At 34.7% G+C, this 15,183-nt stretch overlaps 1 protein-coding gene across 9 annotated transcripts in view; it reads right to left on the bottom strand.

Moving 5' to 3' along the window:
- The window catches only part of Tab2 (TAK1-associated binding protein 2), a 264,341-nt gene that overhangs the window by 149,750 nt on the left and 99,408 nt on the right, over positions 1–15,183 (bottom strand). For 5 of the 9 annotated variants that reach the window (XM_081729034.1, XM_081729033.1, XM_081729030.1 and 2 more), the window contains exon 2: positions 4,961–5,143. In XM_081729034.1, the coding sequence (XP_081585160.1) occupies positions 4,961–5,071 (111 nt within the window). In that variant the 5' untranslated portion in view covers positions 5,072–5,143. Of the gene's footprint in view, positions 1–4,645; positions 4,849–4,960; positions 5,144–15,183 lie in introns of those variants that run through there. The other 4 variants (XM_081729036.1, XM_081729037.1, XM_081729032.1 and 1 more) reach the window with 3 other exon arrangements.

Here is a 15,183-nt window from a genome sequence, read left to right as displayed (position 1 = left end):
TGAGTAATGCTGACGGCAAAAGTTGCCAACTTCGTTGTCAGACTTTGTGAAGCTAGTTCAAAGAATTTAAACATCCCCCTTCAATTTTTCATGCCGTCCATTCACATCCATAGACAGGATGTTCTCACATGTTTCCCTTGTCTGCAATCTTCCCCTAAATATATACAACTCGTGAATGGGGTTTCTAACATGAATATACCTGATTATGCAATCATCAACTTACTCTTTGATTTCAGGAAACTACAACAGCCACGAAGAAGACGATAAATGGTTTAATTCATAATGAAATAGGTATGTTAAGAAAGATAAGTCCCTTAAGTAGTACGATTTGCCTTCCCTTAACAATTTATTCACCCACAAGTGATTTTTTTTTTCTTTCATGTTGCTCTTTCAATCTAAGTGAGAAACGAAATACTTGCACCATACTAGTATGGAACACAAACTAAAACATTTGCACACCCTCCAAACCATGATTACTCTTTTAGCCATACCTGTAACCTTACTACTGTTTCGAATTTTCATGAAAATCGATTAGATGATCTTTTGGAATACATTTGAAAGGAATATGTGATATTATGGTACTGAGAAATTTATTAACTTCCAATAAAGATGAAAAGTTGTTAGTTACAAACTTAACAAAAAGCCATGCACTAAAGACACGATGATAGGAATACTTGATATAGAAAATCTATATTTACGACATAACACACACACACATGCAAAAATAAATTCAATCATATATTTGAGCACAATGTAGCTTAAAAAAAGATGTAGTAAATGGCTATCCTTTTACCTTCTTATTAAATTATTTAGTTTGATTTTTGAAAATGCCATATATTATATTTCAAAAATTTCCGGAATGAATGCGTTCAAAAAGAAAAACTACGCACAACACTGCGTAATTTTTAAGAAGAAAATAGACTGCTATTTTCTTTTACATGATTCTGCATTTGATTGTAATTTACTACTTCTATCTCGTACATTGATTGTCGTTAACTACGTCGCAGTGTTGTTCCATAAAAGAGACACAGTTATTGTGAGTCATTTTACGTTGTTTTCTTCAAAATAAAGTAGAAAAACAAATCAACGAAACAATCAGAAAATTTTTATTAAGGTTCATCTATTTACGCAAAATTTAATTTTGAAAATGTAGAATGTTTCGTTTTTAGAAGGGAAGTAGTATTTCCTGGTTATTACAAGCTTTCTTTGAATGTTTGAATATTCTGAATGAGGCAAAAGTTGCAAGACACATTTAATTTAAAAATAGTGGAAGGCGTAAGAACAAACTTTACATCAGTGGAAACTATCACTGTTTTATCACGCGCGCAGCAATTATGGCTGTCACTTCGAAAGCAGTCATCCTAAATTTAGCTCAGTTTTCTTGAATGAAAAAAAATGAGTGATTTAATGTACCTTTCTAGCACCATGGCTATATGGAACGTGGACCTCAGCTTAATGATATTCGAATTACGTAATCTCTTACCTGGAATTGAATCTACGTATTCCGTACTGAAAACATGTACGCTTACAAAATAGTCACAAGGCAGCTAGAAATTCAGAAGTTATAGTAAACAAAATTAGAATTTCACACGAAATTCATTCCTGCTTTTGTTTCGCATGCCTTTATTTTCGAGTTTCATCACAAAACTTAGAGAGATTTATAAAACGAGTTCTGAACTTACAAATTTGATTATATTTTTTAAATTACGACGGATACATTTAAACGAAATGCGGCTTATTTGAGAAAATTTTTCATTTTACGCTGACAGTCCCTCATTTCCTTTCTATTCAAGAAATTAAATACTGATTCAAAATATCTATTTTAATTGTATTATATACATGTTTTAATCGCTATTTACTTCAATATTCAATAAAATTTATCAAATTTGGTGGCATTCCATTAATTTCTTATATCATCATTGGACCATTCGCTCATTGTGCTTATCAGAACTACATAACATTCACATATTTTTAAAGAAATTTGTCAGAGATAAACATAATTTCTCGCTGGGTGCATTGACTTAAATCAGTCTGATTTAAATCAAATTCTGAAATAAATCAATTTAAAGTGAAATAAGTACAATCCCGTTTCTGTCCTATTATTTCGATTATGGAAGATAATAATCATAATACAATAAGACTCAAATGTACGAAAACGAGCCATGATACGAAAACGAGCGTTTCATGCAGATGATGATCAGGAAAAATCTCGTTTTGAATGGATAACGGGGGAATCCTGCTTTTTTCTGTTCGTAGCATAGGGTTTGTAAATCGTTAACTATTTCAACGGGGAAATCACCATGGACATTTTAAGACGAAAATTCTTTTGTGTACATGTCTGTTTGTTTGTTCCCATGTAATAGGGACGTACTTAGAGGGGTCCGAGTCCCTCTCCGAAACTTTTTTTTTTTATTTTATAATTTTAGGTGAAGTTTATGTATTTTGTGCAGGAAGCTAGTACCTAGTTTTTAAAAATATGCCCCTGCCAAATATCAGTAACTCTCGTGAAAAAAACAAAAGTGTCGTGTTTATAAACGTTGCTGTACTTTTTCCTTAATGCTTAAGAAACATTGTTTGGGATTGAAATAGGTTAACGATTGGGTATTAATTCAAACTTCTACCCCAATATTTTTACTTAAATGGCATATTTACACTTAATACTAATTTCTAATGTTTTCTTCGCGACTTGTACATATTAGTTGAGAAGAAAGATTTGATTTAAATAAAAAAAATCGATTTAAATAAAAAAGATCATTTAAAAAAAATCATGATTTTTCCACTCTGATTTCTCGTAAACTTCTCTAACCTAAATTCAAAATTGTTACTTTCAAGTTCTTGGTCAGACTTGACAGACCTCCTGCCTAATACCCAATACATAAATGAGATACAGGGTTGCTTTATCAGAATAAACAGTGATGAAAATATATGTGAGGATAGCCATTTATATAATCCATGAAGTTAAATAAAAGGAACAATCACTTAACACAAATTTCACTCAAATAATAATTTAACAAGTAGAAATTAAAAATATGTAATTGTATATACATACAAAAATAAAATTAATAAATAAAGCCACACATATTCTGCATTACTATTTAGTTCATTCTTAAGTAGCATCGTGCTATTAAATCAAATCGTAAATTTCTTGATTACCAAAAAAAAAAAAAAAAAGTCCATGTTTTTAAGGATTGTAGATGAAGAATAGTGTGTCGATGCATTTCAATGCAAAGAAAAAATCGTTAACACCCGGCGATAACTAATTGATCAATCAAGCACACCACAACACTCACATGGTCTGGAATTAAACCTAGACCCAACGTGAGATTGTGTTCTAATATTCAGTGTCCAAAGGTAGCCGAACTCACGAGGTTGGCGCTAATTTTAAACTTATGCTCATCTGATCTTACGCTCACAAAGTGAGTGTGATATCGAAATGAGATTACGTGATAGTGGAGTTAAGTGAGTGTGATCTCTAAATCATGTTGTAAATGTGAAGTCAAGTGAACGTGATGTCGCAATGATTTTGTGAGTGTGCAGTTAGGTCAAAACGGGGACCTCTCTCCAAATCTATCTTCTTGGTTCTAAGTCTTTTCTTCCAGTTAGCTGGGTCGGTCGCCAAGTCTGTATTACATTAGAGGTTTTCAGTAAAGAGCATTATTTCCATGAGACGACACTTTACTTTAAATCTGAAATGATACTTTATTTCTCACCAACCTGTCACCTAACTACCTAAGCATTACTTAATTTACAGAATGAACGGGTTACCTATAAACGATATTATGTTAAAACTGATTTTTATCAGCGCTGGTGTATGACTGATAGAATATACATATTCGCGTAAGATATTTAAAAATCATTAAAGTTTAAAAAATCTTTCGTAAAATACTGTCATTTTTGAATAACGTTAAACTTTGAAATACCTTAGTGGTAAGTTTACTGGAGTCCTCTTTTTACTTTCTGCAGTACTAAAAGTCTTATATATTCACTTTTTACGTACTCCAGTGTAAAATATAATAAAAGTATATTCAGCTCTCTCGTGACAAAATTCATCCATTCTTTCTTTGATGAGGACGACCGAAGTTCAATTACTGATGGGAATATATACATAGTGTATAGTTCAGATCAATCGTTAACAGTTGTAAAATTAGGTTATATGAAGCCTCGGTATTAAAATGAGAACCTCCAATCAATCTATCAATTAATTAGCAAGTAACACTTACTGGTATTTTTAGTTCAAGAAATTACGTTCATCTTGTGACAGATTTATTTTATATAAAATGAAAGAAAAACAGTTGAAATGAATCGTTTTTGTATGACTGATATCGCGTCTACATCTACGCTTCAACACAAACCTTAAAAACAATAAAAATTGTAGCATACTGTTTAATAACCTGATAATTGAATTTCGAAATAAAGAAGAAAAGTTCGAATATTTCAATTGAAACTGATATTACTTATTATAATTAAAAAGAAGGAAAAAAAAACTTCAAACCAGCAATCACTCGTCAACTCTGAGATTAAAAACAGTGCATATTATTAAGACTACAATTTCCAAAAACTCAAGCCAGAAACAATATGCTTTTTTAACTGCAAATGTTTTAAGCCACTTTTTGTTTACACCATGATTATCTATCTAATGACTTACTAAATCCTCTGACTGCAAAGGGCAGTTCCATACGGTGACATTAAACTCTTCAAACATCACTTGAACGAAAAAAGTATCACTTTCTACTGCATCACATCCCCACTAAGTCCGCACTAACAGTTAAACAACGAAAAGTTTATATATATATATTTTTTTTCAAAAAAGGATTTCCTTCTTTCTGTTCAACGTAAATGCCGATACTTCTTAACTGATATATGATAATGCTAAGGAACTTAAAACCAAGGTAAAATGATGCCCAAAACAAGACAAACATGCCAAAAAAGACATTTGCTTATAATTTGGTACACCTGCTACCTTTCGAATACACTCACTGACAACTCGGTCAGGAACTTCTGGAAATTTCTGCTTCAATTCATGGAACAACTGCATGATGGAAATATTTGATAGTTCAGCCATATTTTTCATTCGTCATTGTTATGTTGCATGTGATATGTGTCATTTTCTACGTTGCTTTCACTTATCCATTCATGAAATCATCTGAAACGAAAAATATCAGTCATATTAGGATATTCTGGCACTTAACAAGAAATCGAAAATTATTACAAATTGCCCTTGAGAGTAATAATATATATATATATATATATATATATATATATATATATATATATATATATATATATATATATATATATCAAAAAGTTTCGAAACGAGTTGTTTGCAAGAAAATTCAAAGGTTGTTTCAAAATAACCTGTTATAGTGTAGGGGTATAAGAGCAATATATTTAACAGCAGACTTGTAAATAGAGAATATTTAGAAAATTATGGTAATTTTAGAGATTATGAGAGTTTGCCTTCAAATGCATATAAAACAATTAACTTTGTTACTTTTTTTAAGTTTATCGCGTTTTTTCCGCCCTTCATCAAAACGCTCACGTATGCGATTGCATACATTGCACACACCTCAAGCCGAATAAGACAGGCACATAACTCTTTTGTCTCAGGTGTGTGGTGTTGGTCCACAAGGTACGCAGGTAACACAACTTAATTCTGATAACTTTGACACTCTTAGGTGGCAGGTTTTCAAAACACACACACATACCCACCCACACCCACACACACACACACATACATACATATATATATATATATATATATATATATATATATATATATATATATAACAATTATGAAATGAAATCTTCGAGTTTTACGTCCCACGATTATGCCGGTTAGGCTAAAGGAAACGGTGATGATGAGAAACGAATGAAATGGTGGAATGAAGTGGGAGGCAACGGGAGAACCCCGAGAAAACTCACGAGCACGGTGTTTGTCCACCACAAAGTCACACGGCGCGAGCTGGGATCGAACCAGGGACCCCAAGCACCGGAGCTGAACGCTCTACCACTGAGCCACCGCGCCTCCGATATATAACAATTATGTATTCACTCACGTCAATATATATACTTTTAAACATGACACGTTCACATTACACAGACATAATACCGTATCCTTACATAATTCGATGCTCGATTTATCTTTTTTTTTATTTCCCAAGAAAATGAAAGAACTGTAAATGACTTAAGCTAATACAAAATTTTAGAAAACGAGGTCTGACTTCTATAACCTCGTATGGTCTTGTATTTATATATATTTCAACGTTTTTTTTTTTTTTTTTTTTAAGTTTTGGTTTTTGCCTCTCAAATTGCTAAACGAATTTAAATTTGGACCGCAATTCGCAGAAAAATTATTATTATATATTTTACTGTTTCATGTGAATAGGAAATAATAAAATATAATAATGATGAAAATCAATGCAACAAAAAGATAGTGCAATTTCTTTTTAAGAGCTAGCTTCGTCTTATAGGCAGTCTAAGCTAGTAACTGGTTTAGAATCTTCCATACCGACTTTTCATCCGAAAATGAGAACTGGAGTTATGCAATTTACAAAGTGAACCTTTATTTTTACGATAAAGACATAAGTTAACTGCACACAAATGTTCATTTCCTAACTAATACTGTATTCAAATAATGTTCGGATTAACTCAATTTCCCAATTTTCTGAAAGTTCTAAACCAAATACTACGCTTTATTCTCTATTTTCAATGCAAAACAAGAGAGCTTAGCAAAAAGGAATATTTCTGGACCAATGTTATAATAACAACCAGATGCGTTGTTTGTGAACTTCTTAGCACACACACAGCTTGATACAACTATGAAAAGATAGAACAGAAAAGAGGGCAGAACCAGGCGGTAAAAAGAAGGGGAAACGCGGGTGGACGTCGTTCCTCCACTTCCAGAAAATATTTATGGCGTCTCTCCACTTCCTAAAAATACAAAGCACGTGGTACGGCGTGACGTCATGCGTCCCCCTACCTTTCCAGATACATTTTTATTCCTGGGTAGAACTACTACTACTAAAATCTTGTGTTTTTGCTAATGATCCTGTTTCCGATCTTGCATCTCCAAATCTGATTAAGGCGCATTATTTCCAGATGCAATACAATGTCAAAGTACACAAGGTACAGGGAGTAGATAAAAAATCTAAAACACTTCATACAGGGCATGTAAGTTGGGCCCTCCACTGTACAACGCGTGTTGCGGTTGCCAATCTTTTATTTATTTTTTTTCCAATGTGTCATGTGGACCTTCCTCTTCCGTCAGCAGTAACCCGTTCACCTGTGAGTGTCATGGGGTGAAAGTGTTGCGGTAAAATGGGCGACCTGACAGACTTCCAAAGAGGCATGATCGTTGGTGCCCGTCTGGTTGGAGCTTCAGTGGCAACAGTGGCGAGCATTGTGGGGGTATCGAAAGGCACTGTGTCCAATGTCACGAGGGAATACACAATTCATGGGCAAAGGACGTCTGCAAAGCACAACAGTGGTCGAAAGACAATCCTGTCAGATAGGGACAGGAGGGCATTAAAACGGATTGTAGCAGCTAAAAAGAAGACCATTGCAATGAAAATTACGTCTGAACTCAATTCCGGCCTACAGAACCCGGTTTCATCGTAAACAGTGAGACGGGAACTTCATAAAATGAACATCCATGGCAGGGCCGCTATCGCCGAACCCAATAAATGCGAAGAGGCGTATCCAGTGGTGCAAGGACCACAAGGCGTGGACTCATGAGCAGTGGAAACACGTAATGCGATCCGATGAATCGACCACCTTGTTTCCAACAACCGGTCGTGTTTACGTATGGAGAACACCGTCGCAGGCCTATACAGACTGTCTGCTTCCAACTGTAAAGAATGGGGGTGGTACTGTTACAGTATGGGCAGTAATATCGTGGTTTTTCCCAGGTCCCATCGTAGCACTGCATGGAATGATGAATGCTAAGGTATATGAAGCCATTTTGGCGGACCAGGTTCTACCCATGGCCCAAATATTGTTCCCTGATGGTGGAGGCATCTACCAAGATGATTTGGCACCCTGTCATGCTACAAAAACTGTGAAATCGTGGTTTTAGGAGCATGACCAGGAGCTATCACACCTCCCCTGGGTCCCACAATCACCAGATCTGACAATTATCGAGCCATTGTGGTCTGAGTTAGAAAGGCGTGTTCGGTCTCATTATCCTCCACCAGCATCCCTTAAGGTTATTCAGAACGTCCAAACAGTTTGTGTCTAAAACGATAGATGGCGCCACCGTCACCAATGTTAACATATACAACTAATAAAATTAAAACAATCAAATATAAAATAAACAGTTCAAAAATTAAGCAAAAACGGATATAATCTGGTTAATGGACGTTACAAAATCTAGGGAATGGTACGTGTCGATTTCAGATATTGTTATTAGTTTCATTGTTAGAGGCCACCATTGTTAAGAAAACAATCAACTTTATCTGCCGTACTTTCTACCAGAAACTGACCAAACTTTGCACACCCATTTAAGATTGAAATATCTAGGGAATGGTACGTGTGGATTCCACATATTGTTGTTAGTTTCATTGTTAGAGGCCACCATTGTTAAATAAACAATCAACTTTATCTGCCACACTTTCTACCACAAACTGACCAAACTTGGCATACCCATCGGATTACAACTGAGATATCTAGGGAATGGTACCTGCCGATTTCACATATTGTTGTTAGTTTCATTGTTCGAGGCCGCCATTGTTAAATAAACAATCGTTGGATTTCTCCATTGTTAGATAAACAATCAACTTTATCTGCCATACTTTCTATCACAAACTAACCAAGCTTGGTACACTCATTTACGATTGAGATATCAATGGAATGGTACGTGTCGATTTCACCTATTGTTGTTACTTTCATTGTTAGAGGCCGCCATTGTTAAATGAACAATCAACTTTATCTGCCATACTTCCTACCAGAAACTGGCCAAACCTTGCACACACATTTAAGATTAAAATATCTAGGGAAAGATATGTGTCGTTTTCTCATATTGTTGTTAGTTTCATTGTTGAAGATCACCATTGTTAAATAAACATTCGCTGGATTTCTCTATTGTTAAATAAACGATTAACTTTATCTGTCATAATTTCTACCACAAACTAAGTAAACTTTTCACACTTATGGACGATTGAGATATCTATGGAATGGTATGTGTCGATTTCACATATTGTTGTTCTTTCATTGTTGAAGGCCACCATTGTTAAATAAACAATCTTTGGATTTCTAAATTGTTACATAAACAATCAACTTTATCTTACACTCTTTCTACCAAAAACAAATCAAATTTGGCGCACTCATTTACCATTGAGATATCTATGAAACGGTACGTGTCGATTTCACTTATTTTTGTTAGTTTCATTGTTAGAGGCCACCATTGTTAAATAAAAAATCAACTTTATGTGCCACACTTTTTAACAGAAACTGACCAAACTTTGCACACCCATTTAAGATTGAAATATCTAGGGAATGGTATGTGTCGATTTCACATATTGTTGTTAGTTTCATTGTTGAAGGCCACCATTGTTAAAGAAACAATCAAGTTTTTCTGCCACACTTTCTACAACAACCTAAACAAAATTTGCAGACTCGTTTAAGATTAAGATATCTATGGAACGATATGGGTCGATTTCACATATTGCTGATAGTTTCATTGTTAGAGGCCACCATTGTTAAATAAACAATCAACTTTAACGGCCATACGTTCTACCACCAACTGACCAAACTTTGCACACCCATTTAAAGTTGAAATATCTAGGGAATGCTATGTGTCGAATTCACATATTGTTGTTAGTTTCATTATTGAAGGCCACCATTGTTATATAAACAATGGTTGGATTTCTCCATTATTAAATATACAGTCAACTTTATCTGTAATATTTTCTACCACAAACTAACCAAACTTGGCACACTCATTTACGATTGAGATATCTATGGAATGGTGCGTGTTGATTTCACTTATTGTTGTTACTTTCATTGTTAGAGGCCACCATTGTTAAATGAACAATCAACTTTATCTGCCATACTTTCTACCACAAACTGGCCAAACTTGGCACACCCATTTAAGATTGAAATATCTAGGCAATGGTACGTGTGGATTCCACATATTGTTGTTAGTTTCATTGTTGAAGACCACCATTGTTAAATACACAATCGTTGGATTTCTCCATTATTAAATATACAGTCAACTTTATCTGTCATATTTTCTGCCACAAACTAACCAAACTAGTCACACTCATTCACGATTGAGATATCAATGGAATGGTTCGTGCCGATTTCACACGTTGTTAGTTTCATTGTTAGAGGCCACCGTTGTTAAGTAAACAATCAACTTTATCTGCCATACTTTTTACCAGAAAGTGAAGAAACTTTGCACACCCATTTAAGATTGAGATATCTAGGGAATGGTACGTGTGGATTCCACATAGTGTTGTTAGTTTCATTGTTGAAGGCCACCATTGTTAAATATACATTCAACTTTATCTGCCACACTTTCTACCACCAACTGACCAAACTTGGCATACCCATCGGATTACAACTGAGATATCTAGGGAATGGTACCTGCCGATTTCACAAATTGTTGTTAGTTTCATTGTTGTAGGCTACCATTGTTAAATAAACAATCAACTTTGTCATACGTTCTACCAGAAACTGACGAAATTTTGCACACAAATTTAAGTTTTAAATATCTAGGGAATGCTACGTATCGATTTCATGTATTGTTGTTAGTTTCGTTGCTGAAGACCACCATTGTTAAATACACAATCGATGGATTTCTAAATTGTTAAATAAACAAACAACTTTACCTGCCATACTTTCTACCACAAACTAACCAAACTTGGCACACTCATTTGCGATTAAGATGTCTATGGAATTGTACGTGTCGATTTCACATATTGTTGTTAGTTTTCTTGTTAGAGGAAACCATTATTAAATAAACAATCATCTTTATCAGCCATACTTTTTAGCAGAAACTGGCCAAACTTTGCATACCCATTTAAGATTGAAATATCTATGGAATGGTATGTGTCGATTTCACATATTGTTTTTGTTTCATTGTTGAAGATCACCATTGTTAAATAAACAATCATTGGATTTCTTCTTTGTTAAATAAACAATCAACTTTATCTTACATACTTTCTACCACAAACTAACCAAACTTTGCACACCCATTTAAGATTGAAATATCTAGGAAATAGTACGTGTTGATTCCACATATTGTTGTTAGTTTCATTGTTGAAGGCCACCATCGTTAAACAAAGAATCAACTTTGCTATATTTTGTACCAGAAACTGACCAAACTTGGCACGCCCATCGGATTACCACTGAGTTATCTATGAAATGGTACTTGTCGATTTCAGTTGTTGTTGTTAGTTTCACTGTTAGAGGCCACCATTGTTAAATAAACAATCAACTTTATCTGTCATACTTTCTACCAGAAACTAACGAAACTTTGCTTACCTATTTACGATTGAAATGTCTATGGAATGGTACATGCCGATTATCAAGGGCTAACAAGCCCTAGCCAAATTGTATGTAATACGTCATTATGCTTGGGATCAAACGATAATTATTCGTGATCAAACGAGCTGGCCAAATTCCGATTGAATTTGTTTTCATGGTAGCTGTGGTGGAGGGGCTAACAAGTCATCGGTAAATGTTATTGTTCGGAAAATGGAATAGTGCAAAAAAATAAACATATTTCATTCAGAACTTTGTTGTGCCTGTTTTGTAACCAGTGTGAATTAGTTGTGTGCCGCCAGATTTCTTTTCATTCTTTTTTTTTTTTTTTTGGTCTCAGGTGGAGCGGGATGGCCCCCTACAGCGTTCCTAGAATTACACTCTAAAAGCCCACAGTGTTCCTAGAGCTGCACTCTAAAATCCCCTCCCATATAACTGACCTTTGTTTCACAGCAGACACCTCACATTTGAACTCTGTTGAGATTCTGTGTAAGTTTGTCGGTTGTACGCAGAAATTGAGAGTAGAAACATGTATTAGGGAATGAGAAGTTCTCGAAATAAATTTGCAAGCTGAATATTTTTTCGCGACATAAGTGAAGAGTAATTGTATATCCTTGAAGAGTACCCTGGAGAGTAAGAAAACTCAAAGCAAAATAATCATTGAATAAATAGCAATGTAATCACAGTAATGTACATATGGCATGTTGTATTTCTACCAGATTGTCAGAGCACTAATTCTCTCATTTTTTGATGTGAGCGGTCTCGCTATCGAATCTCCAGAAGAACATTAAAAAAAAGATGTATTTAGGTCTATTCCATTTTAAACAAACGAAATACGTTGCGTAAAAGAACTTTCCATGTTAAAATATTTGATGGGTAGAGTAGTTTGTGTGGGATTTGATTGTTATTGCATGTATCTATTGCATGCTGATTGGGTAGCTGGGAAGGCAGCCAAGATATTCATTCTGACGGTTGCAAGCCCGTGAAAATACAGAGCAACAGTTACTCCAAGGGAGTAGATAATAGATAAAAAAAAAAACTACCGTGAGGGAGAGAGCCGAAAAGAGTTTATAGTATGAAATTTTGTCCGCAACTAGGGAAGTTCCGCCAGGAACGCAGAATCACCTGTATATGGCTCTCATTGTTGAGACACTAAAATTTTTCAATTAATCGCATACGGAAGATAAACATTAATAAACTATTTTTATTTATTTACTTATTCCTCGGGGGGTAGTCTATCTCAGAAGATTACGATTAGCATAACTCTATGTTTCAGAGGTGCGCTTCCAATCCACCTCCCAGAGGCGGTTTTTGGGTGGGCGAACCGGACCTTGTCCTTAGATCCACACATTAATTAAAGTATATGTAACACACATGTACGTATGTGTGTGTGTGTGCGTATGATATGTGCATATGTATGTATGCTAAATGTAAAATATTTTTGAACCAATGTTTCCAATCCAAATAATAGAGCCCCACGGCTCCAACTCGCCAAAAACAAATTCCGCCTGTGTCACCTTCTACACATCAGCGGCTATGCCCATAGTATATTCTATGATAACAATTGACTGAATGTGCTTTTCAAGTTTCTAGCTCATTTTCTTGGAAAGATAATGCGTAAGACTCTCTTAGTGTTGCAACGAGACGAGACAGGACTCTTTGAAGCGAGACACGATACAATACGAAACGTTTCGTAAAACGTCTTGTCTCGTGTCTCGAAAAATACAAACACAGTTTCTGAATTTGCTTAAAAATTTATTAACTCGGAATAAATTATTTGCCTTCGAAATGTATACCATCTTTTATTATTTCAAATGATCCAAATGATTCAACGTTTCAAACCCTACAAAGAACAGGGAATACCTAAAGCACTTTTTAAAAATGATTCTTACAAACAGCTTTCACTTCCATTTTTCAATCGATTCAAGTTTAATTATTTTGTGATAGTGCTCCAGATTCAAATACAATGTAAAGCGTTTATTGAGATCAGTGTTTCAGAAGATTTTATTCCGGGGGCTGGTGGAGATATCTACGTATAAAAATCCTTTAATAGAAGTACAAGTATGCGTAGAAGTGGCAATTTTATCAGTAACTAACTATTGTTTCATGGTCTTTCTCGTTCCGAACCAAGACAGAAACGTGTCAGCCTTTCTCGACACTGAGTTTAAAAAAAGATTCTGATTTGACAATAAAATTTATCTTTTTTATCCTTTTATGCTGTTATTCGAAGATAAACCATTTTTTAAATGGGAAAGTTACATAGGCCTCCTTATTTGTTGAAGTGGCGCCAGGGGTTCTGAAAAAAGGATATCAGAATAAATGGGGAAATCTTGCCTTTCGTCTGTACTGACGGTATTGACAAATGTTCCTATCGAAGTTACGGGTTCAGTCGAAACTAAGCAGTCGTTGCTGGAGGATTGCAGTCGTGTTTTGTGTTGTGCTCTGTTAACCAAACTAGGTTAAAAGTTATAATTTTAACCACTTGGTTTAACAGCTCTTTTGTGGGCCTCAGCCTTTCTGGTGTTGCCACGAGACGAGACAGAACCATTCGATACGAGACGAGACGGACACATCTTTTCTAGACGAGACGACACAGCCAGAAGTCTCGTCTTGTCTCGTTTCGTCTCGTGGCAACACTAGACTCTCTAGATATATCAGTGCAAGGTATAACAACGTTCCTCACGGAGCACATGTTAGCTCTCAGCCTCTTTCTTTTACTGATGTTTGTTTACGTAGTAGATGAATATATAGAGAGTAACAAAAGGATGAGATATGCAGATTCTCCTGAAACCACATTAAAATTGTAGCAGTATTTGGAGCTTGTTATAAATGGATTTACCGGGGAACTAAAATAATTCTGGGAACTGATCATACAGTATTGATATAAATAAACATGGAAACAAGTAAATACAAAGAACTGAAATCGTGAATTGTTTTCAAAATACAGAAATCTCGAAGGAATATCTGTTTAGGCGGCTTTAATTGTAAAGGAATTTTGAATAAATTTGCATCCCCTGAATTCTTATACATAAAAAATAGAAATCTTTCTTTTAGCGTACGAATGAGATGCTTTAGGAAATTAGGTTAAGATAATTAAAATGATACTGTCCTTTGCAAAATTTAAGAGGAATACCATGATCAAAAAAGCATGAGTCAAACTATAAAGGTCAGTGGTAGCTTTTGCCATTTCTTACGACCACTATACGCACCTTATTGCGAAAAATTTATTCGTATTATAAAACCGATATCATTCAATAAATGTCAAATTTAACAGATCTTGAGAGATGAAATGACAAAAATTGTCATTACCTCTGTCGCATAAGATATTCTAGCTTTGTGACCCATGTTATTATATGACTTTCACGATAAGTGACAAGGAGAATATAAATCCCAAGTTCAAAACGTAAGGAAAGAAACCGGCTGTTCGCGCTTCAAATTATGAAAAATGTACCAAAATGGTTGAAATTATGATTTTGTATTTCTTTACGAGAAAGAAGAATAAAAATAAAAATTGGAGCAATTCTAATCATGTATGTATAAGTCCACTATCTTCTTCAAGTTACTAAACTAACTTCAAGTGTTTCAATCATTTTTGACACATAACTCGAAAACTTTTAGAGATATTAGAGGCAAGAATACGTGGTTGATAATGAGCTTTTTAATTATGTCACAATACTTTTGAACTTTACGTTATGAGAA

The sequence above is a fragment of the Thermobia domestica genome, chromosome 10 (genome assembly GCF_964235325.1).
Source record: "Thermobia domestica chromosome 10, izTheDome1.hap1.1, whole genome shotgun sequence".
NCBI classification, from domain to species: Eukaryota; Metazoa; Arthropoda; class Insecta; order Zygentoma; family Lepismatidae; genus Thermobia; species Thermobia domestica.
This window is presented reverse-complemented; position numbering and strand designations above follow the sequence as displayed.